At 42.4% G+C, this 9,110-nt stretch overlaps 1 protein-coding gene across 1 annotated transcript; it reads right to left on the minus strand.

Annotated features, from left to right (window-relative positions):
• Positions 1-611: 611 nt before the first annotated feature.
• Positions 612-7,689, minus strand: NRSN1 (neurensin 1). The gene is made up of 3 exons (XM_035318580.1): positions 7,533-7,689; positions 3,105-3,302; positions 612-2,155 (listed from the first exon to the last, which is right to left on the minus strand). Exons 2-3 carry the CDS (start codon positions 3,291-3,293, stop codon positions 1,757-1,759), a joined length of 588 nt encoding a protein of 195 aa, XP_035174471.1. The 5' UTR covers positions 3,294-3,302; positions 7,533-7,689; the 3' UTR covers positions 612-1,756.
• Positions 7,690-9,110: the final 1,421 nt, after the last annotated feature.

The raw sequence follows: 9,110 nt of genomic DNA on the forward strand, positions 1-9,110 counted from the left end.
ATACACAGCTCCTCATCTTATCACTCTCCTCATCTTTAGCACTATTTTCATGTGCTTCTACCCTGAGATTACAATCTTATATTTAAGCATTGGGTCCAATGTGCTTTTGGACTTGTAATGTATGGGTGTCAATAAATTGTCAGCAGCACCAACACCTACTTCATTTCATTCCGTGTAATTACGTGCTTATGACAAGCTCTTAGTTGTGCATCTTTTTAGTGCTAACATTTGGAGACTGCACTTGCATTGCTTAGATAGGCAGTTTTAATTTCTTTCAGAGGAAAATTTTTCTTCTGATGCTATTGTCAGCTATGGTAATTACTACAGATTCAGCTGAAACTTTCCTACACATGTATTCGGTTTATTTATGCCATGAAGGTCTGAACTGAGTAATGGAACGGGACATGCTTTATCATCAAGGACAGGAGCATAGCTGTTACACATAGCATTACCACATTGGAACTTTTTGATTCAGCACCAAAGTGATTTCCTCACGTAAGAAAGCTGAAACACAGACTGCATTTGAGTTTTGACTACCAATTCCTCCTTTCCAAGTAAAATATTAGATTTATAGAGAAACTTGCCTGACTAGAAAGAGATTTTTCACAAAATTCATGATTGGCTCACGCCTAGAATTTTATTCAATCCATTCAAAAAATAGACAGAACTATAAGGTGGCACATATCGTCAGAGAATACAAATGTCACATCCTCCTTTAAACAGTTTAATTTAAATCCATAGATTAAGACAGTGAAATAATTGCCCCAGGTCAGAAAATAATCAAGGGTCTTCAATGAAAGTATAAGTCTTCAGGAAAGCATTTACACAAATGTATCTGGTAAGCATAACTTTTTCTATCATCTATAAAAATATAAACAGCATTTCAAAATGTCTTTAGATAAGTATGTTAAAGTCATCTAACATGGCGTTAACGTACTGACATAAAACAGGGCCTGGGCATGTCAAACTGCACCTAGTAATCCATACCCAGCCAAAACTGAAACGATCTGTATGCGTTTCAAACATAATACAACGTAACAGTAGAAACAATTTCAAACCAAAGATAGACGCGTGTTATGTTCCTCCTTTCATATGAATTCCTTCTTTTTTTTTTTTTATTATTATTATTACTATGACAATGATTAAGAAAAAAGTGTCAGTTCTGCAAACAAATACAATTTGCCTTTCCCAGAAAGTAACCTTACTGAGAAGCAAACTGTGCCAGAATCCAACTAAGGACACTCCAATGTCATGTATGTTTTACTTGTGCATTATTACTTCGATGAGGACTGTAGCATGTGATAGGAGGACAAGTGCACACTACAAGGGCAGAACCTTGGCTCTCTAGACAGCAGAACCAGGCAGAGTAAAGAGTATTTTAAAGACAAGAAAAAACAAAACACCAACTCATCTAAACTTTAAACAGTGCAATGTAAGGTATTCCTGGTACAGCTGTCATAAATGCACCTTGTATTTTCTAGGGATGCAATCTGGTAAGCTAGACACCTAATCATTGTTGATAGGACTTACTGGTTCAACACAGATTAAAATGTTTGAATACACTGCATATATTGGTCACAGGTCTAATCACATAATTTCACTTCTCCCAGTCCTAAATTTGCACTGGAACAGCTTCCCAATCAGCTGTGAATTTGTATAGCAGAGCATTTGATGTTGTAATTGACTAGCACGTATGCCAACAACAGCTGATATTTTCCAGTAAAGTGATCTACAAGTGAGAAACAAAACCAAAGGGTCAGGTTTCAGGTAAAGGTTGGACATTTTGAACTTTGGACAAAGTGACAGGTATCTTTGATTCTCCTGGTGCTGGCGCTTTTGTGACTGGGGTTGCATGGGCTTTTACATCTGCTATTCTCTCTTTAAATCTTTGCTGGAGGTACTTTTCTTCTTTGGAGTAACTTTTAGCAAAAGCAGACATCAACAGACATGCTGACATGGCGGTCCCTCCAATGCAAAACAAGATTGCTCCCGCCAGCTTGCATATATCAAGGGACCCATTAAACTGAATGGCACGAGTATCCACCACAACAAAATCATCTTTCCCAAGAGCTTCGATTTTTGGTGGCACAAGAAAACCCACTACAAGAACTGTTAAACCGATCAGCATAAAAGCCGTCCCAGAGATGAGTCCGACCTAGAAAACAAAGAAAATCAAACAATGAATACGGCCTTCTAGTTTTCTGTTAGTAAGCGGTTCCACAGAACATTTATCTTTTACAGTGCCTTGCAGATACATTTTTTTGTTGTAAGCGAAGGCTGATGTTTTCCTTTTGGGTGGCTCTACTAGATCTAGAATATACGGAGGAACTATCTTTTTACAACTCATATAATTCAATAGTGACAGTTCTGGAAACACCAGAATACACATCTATACATCTACATAGCATCTCATGTCCAAAGGCCTGTCACAGAAAGGATCAGTTTAACCCCAGTACTGTGTGACTGATTATTTCTTTATCTTGAGGTGGTGCTTAGCACAACTGTTCAGGCCCCGATGATAGTCTGTGTCATATCCATCACTTGCCATGAAGAATTCACAGAATACTCCTGGCACAATTCCCGTTAGTGTAAAAATTGATTCACACAGAGTGGGCTACCATCAGAGCAGTAGGTTTGGATTAGATGACCTCCACAGACCTCTTCCAACCTCTGGTATTCTCAGATTCTCTGAAGTTCCCTGATCTTAATGGAGATCTTACTGTTCTTAATCCCCAGGTCACATAGTTCCACTGTTAACCTACCAGTGAGTGTCATTTGTAATTCTCTTATAGGACTATTAAGCTCTTGAATTTGGAAAACCCTGCCCATAACAAGACTTTGAGGTTTCAGTCATGTGGCTACCTGTGACAGAGAACCTAGAGGATCCCCAAACCCCAGAACTCCCCTGGAAGCTGATGTATATTGGTTTAAAGAAAAATAAAAACCAACAACAACAACAAAACACACATACACTTTTGTGTTAAGACAGATGGTTACTCAGTCATCTCAGTGAAACCTGAGCAACTGAATCCCTAAGATCGTTAGTTAGTTAGAATATCTTGACACAGGAGTTTCTCTCTCCAGTACCCAGCAATGGGTAGTACCTTCCAGAACGTAGAGCTCCACCTGCTAGGCGATCTCTGGATCTGAAAATCATCCTCATACTCCCATATTGAAGCTGTGCAGTCCTCATAAAACTGATGCAGGTAAGACCGAACTCCATAGCGTTGGTAACCTCCCTCAGTGCTGCCCTGCGTGTGCTTGGTCCCGCAGATGTCAGCATAGGAGCTCATCCTTCCTACCTGCAATGAGAGGTTTCATGCAAAGCAGATCTAATTATTGACGTGGCAGGAGATGAAAGCTAGCTACACACGCTCCAGGTGACATGAAGAAAAACAGCCTTGGTAATGAGCCTGGTAATGTGTGCAATGACTCAGCTGAAGCAAACCCAGGGCACTGAGCATTTTGGTGCAGCACAGCCTAAAGATGCTGCATGAACACTCCCTCCCATATGTAGGGTGCCTGGTCCCCATCCTTCACGCTAGTGTGCTACTCAGTTTCCGTGGAGATAGAAAAAAAGCAGAAGATGGCAGGTAACAAAAACCATCATCCCTCAAAGGCTCAAACTGCCTCTGATGCAGACTCTAGTTCTATCAGTTCACTATAGAGAGTTTGCAACCTTATAAACTTTCGAATTGCTGGATGAGGTTTTTTGTTTGTTTGTTTTATAAATGTTTTCACCTGAGCTTTTGAACTTTAAGACTATGTGCTGATATAACATTCATCGCCATAAGAAACGCAGGCAAAGTAAGTCCTAACCAGACTGAAACCCTACATATCCTGCACAGATAGTTTAAAATGAAAAAGATGGAATGGCACAGCAGCACTGGTGTGCTCACCTAAGAATGAAATGCAAATACTGAATTTGTGGCAAATCACTGCTCCCTTGGAGAATTCAATATCCAAGCTCCTGCTGACTTTAATGAAATAAGAATTTTGCCTGCTATGGAAACTGCTAACAAAATTCTCTGTTTTTTCTTCCACTTCACTGAAGTTATCCTAACTTAGAAAATTAGTATTTAACTATGCAGGTCTGAACTTGCACAGGTATGATGCTAGTGAATTCATTAAAGTAATACCAGCCCCTCAAAAACTTGAGCAATAGGTCAGTATTATTTAAGCTGAATGGCTTCTCTTTAAAGAGTTCAGAAAGTCTTAGTCCAAAGGGAACTGTTAATTCGTACCCAAATCTGAATGTCACAACTCAATTTATCAACTTCAAACAGCTTCAACGGGTTCACCTGATTGCCACAGCTACTGCAATTTTACTTGGAGGGAGGGAAGGAAGGAAGGTTTGATGTGCCCATTGCAGCTAGGACCTCTGTTTTACAGCCTTGCAGTCGCTTTGCCCTTCAGTAAGGTCTGATCTTGCTGGGTACGAAATACCTGTTTATGTGAGGAAAAAAATAGATACTGCTGCATTTAACTTCAGCAGAAGCCAGAACGTGCCAACAGGTAATGGCAGCCAGCTGAAGCTCTTGGCTGGTTCTGAAATCAGCACTGGTATGATGAGGACCTTCTAAATTTTTGGAATTTGGTTGCATTCTTGGCCCAGTGAGAGAGGGCTTCACTGCTTCCTCTTTATTGCTAACCATCTTGGCTTTTATTTACTTTGTATATTTGATATGTATTTAGTTTGGGATTTCCATGATCTAAATATCTTACGATTGCAAGGTTCTCTACTGTGATTCAAGGCAAGATTTCAAGGCTCTCAGACAAGTTATGGCAAAGGTGACATTGATAAAAGAGCTTGAAAAAACTATTTTTTTCAATGCTCTAAACTTTTGATCCATAGCTCTTTTTGATACAGTAACAACAAAATAGTGACAAGGATATGTGTGACATTGTCACATGCATATAATCTCCACCCTTATGGGGAAACTCTGGAAATTATTCTGGAAATTATTTCTTCAATATCTAGCTAGCTGCCAATTTCCACAGGACAAGCACTGAAGAGAGCTCTGTCTACTCACTACAGATAAAAGAAGAGAATACCTCAGGGTAAAAGGAGAGCATGGCAAGCTCATCTATATGCAGAGTCCTCCAAGTTGACAAGAGACAATAAAGTACCTTTTGAGTGTTTCCATGAGAAATAATAGAAAACTGCACCATTCAAAGGAAAAGTAGCAAATGATATTCAATAAAAATGATAAGTGGCTTAACCTAGAAAAATAGTGTTCTGAACTCCTAGTTAACTCCTAAATACTTCACGGACAGTAAAAAGTCATCTGAGTTATCATGTACCCACTATCTGTGCCTATTCAAAGAATGAGGGGAGTTACGTTTGCCATATGCCAAAAATCATTCCAAACTGGTGCTGAACCTAGAACCGAACCCAGAAAGCACTGTACCTAATCTCAATGTAGGACTGCACATCACAACAAATCCACAGTGTATTTTACCACAACTGCCTCAATTGTCACACACAGGCTCGTGCAGCCTATACCTCAATATCACATAGGACCATATACCTGAACCTACCTTTTCTTATTGGTAAGCAAACACTGCATCTCCCATACTACAAAGAAAAGAAAATAAAGAGGTCAACCAAGCTCCACAGAGAATCATGCTCTCAGGTCCTTACTCTGCTCTTCATTCTCATATCAAAGCTACCTCCTTAAATTATACATGCAACTGGCTGCCAATTTAATGTACTCAGGTGAGCGTATTTAGTGTCACACAATGAGCAGAATGGGAGGCACTTTTCCTGGATGTAATTGACTTGACAAGGTCAAGGCAGGGTAGTACCAGACCCAGCTGCCACCAGGAAACAATTTTAGAACATTTTTTTCCTTCCAGAATTCTGGAAAGAAGGTGGAAAACATTGATGAATTTGGATTTTCTTAAATTAATGTTACTGTAGGAAACTGAAGTTGCTGATTCAATGCAATGTGACAGAAACCCGTACAAATATATTTTTCTTGAATTCACTGCACTGTCTCTATGTTTATCTGTTGAGAAACATATAGGGAGGATTGGTGTTTCTAATGACGAATTACCTGCAAGAACCCCAGAACCTGTAATAATCACTTATCTTACACAGATTCTTTTTCTGTAGCAATCTCAAATGCTAATAGGTGGTTTTGGTCAGGCATATGAGCAAAATAATAAATAAGAGCTTGGGAGGTTGAATACTAGACAAAAGAAAATGATATTTTGTCTGAAAGAGCTGTGACAGCATCGAGTACTATGACCTTTTAAAATGGAAAAAAAAAACAAAAAACCAACAACAACAAAAAACACTTGCCTAGATCTAGTTGGCATCATTAGCCCTTTTCAAGCGCTGCATAATACAAGTGCTACTGCACCTTTTATTTACTTATCATAAATGGAAGAGTCTGAACATAATCTCCTACCTTTTGGAAAAATCTCATCCCTTAGAGAGGAGAAAAGAGAAGGCTTACCAGCCCTATATGACTCACTGAAGCAGTCTGGTAATTTGGCCTAAGATGGTCTCTTTTCTCAGCTGCAGTGTAAACATTATGTTCTTGCTATGTACTGATGAGGCAGAGGAACTGAAACAGTCAGAGCATGGTGGGAAAAAGCAGCTTTACATAAATGTTAGTGCCTGCATCGATTTACGCTGGGTGAATAAATGCTGCAGTAGATATGTCCTCTTGCTTGTTGATGTCTATTTGCATGTCTCACCTTCATGGCTGAGAAACTAAATGCTGAGATGTTGGGAAACTTGCTGGAAAGAAAGACTGACTGTTACTCAAATCTGCATTAAGCATGAGCCCAGAACATGCACCCAGGCCACAGGAAGTCATTTATCTTTACCAGATTTTCAGTGTCTAAACCCAAGATGTCTAGGAACATGTGGGATAGATGACCGCAGCTTCAGTGCACGCCACTGCGTAGCAGCAACCCATCCCCTAGCAACTTTTGTTTCCATGGCAAAAGCTGTCCTGTTTACGTTGAGCTTTACTATTCCCCACTGATCCAGAGATGTAACCGGACTGGCGAGCAGGCAGGTAAAAAAAGATGAGCATGATCCATGAAAAATTACCCGATACATTTATCCAGCTCCTTCGGATTACTTCCCACTGAAGGGTTGGTCACATTTTCAAAGCCGTAAGGGATGAAGAAGGCAGAGCAAATTCGGGGGTGCCACTTCTGCACCCCGCACAGCCAACGCGGACCCCCGGCTCCGGGGGGTCCTGCCAGAAGACCCCTCTCTCCTGTCCCCTCCGCAGTCGCGCCCCCCGGCTGCCCTTCCCTGCCCAATTTCACCGCGCTGACGGGAAGGCAGAGCCCTGCGGGGGGCGAGCACCGCATCGCGAACCCGGTGGCGCCGGGCAGGGCCCCCCCGACAGCCCCGGCCCCGCCGCTGCCCGCGGGGCCGCTCGCTGAGGGACCCCGACCGGCCGCGGGCTCGCAGGAAAGGCTCTGCGGGGCTCTCGGTGCCCCCCGCGGCCAGCCCCGCTCCGCGCCCCCCGCCCGGCCGAGCCCCACATCTCCGCTGGGTTTACCTGTTCTCCCGCCGCGGCGGCGCTAGCTGCGGCTCGCCCGGCCCGGCCCCGTCCCCATCCCGCTCGGCGCCGCCCCGCACGGCCCCAGCACGCAGCGCCCGCCGCGCCCTGCCTCGGCGCTGCAACACCGCCCACGGCCGGGACGGGCCGGGCTGGGCTGGGCCCGCAGGGAGAGGGAGCCGAGGGCGGCCGCCCCCTGAGCCCGGAGCTCCCCGAGGCCCTGCCCGGCTTCAGGCGGATGTCGGTGGGCAAGGCGTTGGTGTCCTGGGTCAGCCCCGATAACGAGGGGTTGTGGGGTCAGCAGGAGGGGGCTGCAAGGCAGGGAGTTTGGGGGAATAGGGAACGGAGCGAGGGAAGAGTTGGAGGGCATGACGAGACACTGAAGGTGTATCCCACAGAGAGGCAACGTGCGATTCTCCTGGAAAATAAATCCGTGGAAAGAACGCTAAAGAGTCATTTTAATATCCCACGCTGAAATATATACAAAAAATAGAGTGTCATTGCATGCAGGAAATATGGAAGTGCATTAAAGCAAAATGAGGTAGTAATAATGGAAGGAAAAATGAGTGGTTTATTATTATTATTTTTAATGATTGAATCACTATAGTATGTGAAGAAAATAAAATTAATGGTAGTTTAATTAATAACAATGTCCAAGCTCCTTTAAAACAAACAAACTGCTCTTGATGACAAAAATGAACAAAAACAGTGTTGGACAATTGCGAACTAGGAATCTTAATAGCTATGAAAAGTGCAAGTAAGGGAGAACATTCAGAGGAAAAAATGCTCATTTAGGTGGGTTCCATCCTCTCCTTCCAAAGCTGACGTGCCCTTTTCATTTCATGAGTAGTGACAAATGTGGTTGTCCTAACCTGAGCACAGCTCCTTCCAGAGCAGCACACTAATCAGTGAGTAGTATTAGCATGCCCTAGCCCAAGGCAATTAACAAGGCATTAAACTGACAATTATTTGTGAAAAAATCCAGAAAATACAGTGAAGCCATAAATGAACGAGTAACTGGACAGAATATCAGAACTGATTTTGTTTATTTGTCCTGTAAGGACAGCTAACACCTGTTTTTACAGGTAGTATCACTGTTAGGATTGAATGCTGCTTTAAGCCAAATCAAGGGGATGTATTCTATAGAAAATGTAATTAATCTACATGAGCTGTCCTCTACTCACAAACATAGCTTTTGATTATTTACATAGTCACAAGGGAGATAATTACAAGATTAAATACATGTGTTAACTGATACAATTTTCTTTTCTTACACAGAAAAAATATGCTCAGCAAACTATGACAAATTAGCATTGTAGCAATAGGGACATTTTCAGTAAAGCTAAAAATGAGCTGTTAACTCCAAACTAACAACCTTTAAGATTCGCCATTGCTAATCTCAGAAGTTGCTTGTAGTGTACATCTGGATGCAGCCACGGTTGGCTGGGAGGGGGGGAAGGTGGGTTTTAGACATACAACCATGGCTGTGTTGTGTCAATAAAGGACAATATTGTTTGCTATTGATGGACTTTGAGTTCCCTCCTGCCTGCGCTTAGCACTAGCGGTAAACAGCTAGTG

Source organism: Oxyura jamaicensis, chromosome 2 (genome assembly GCF_011077185.1).
Source record: "Oxyura jamaicensis isolate SHBP4307 breed ruddy duck chromosome 2, BPBGC_Ojam_1.0, whole genome shotgun sequence".
Classification (NCBI taxonomy): domain Eukaryota; kingdom Metazoa; phylum Chordata; class Aves; order Anseriformes; family Anatidae; genus Oxyura; species Oxyura jamaicensis.

Excerpts from the sequence above, each read along its gene's own strand:
- NRSN1 (XM_035318580.1), bottom strand. The coding sequence starts at position 3,293 with ATGAGCTCCTATGCTGACATCTGCGGGACCAAGCACACGCAGGGCAGC. Across the intron at positions 2,156-3,104 it reads GGAGCTCTACGTTCTGGAAG|GTCGGACTCATCTCTGGGAC; the intron begins GTACTACCCATT and ends TTTGTTTTCTAG.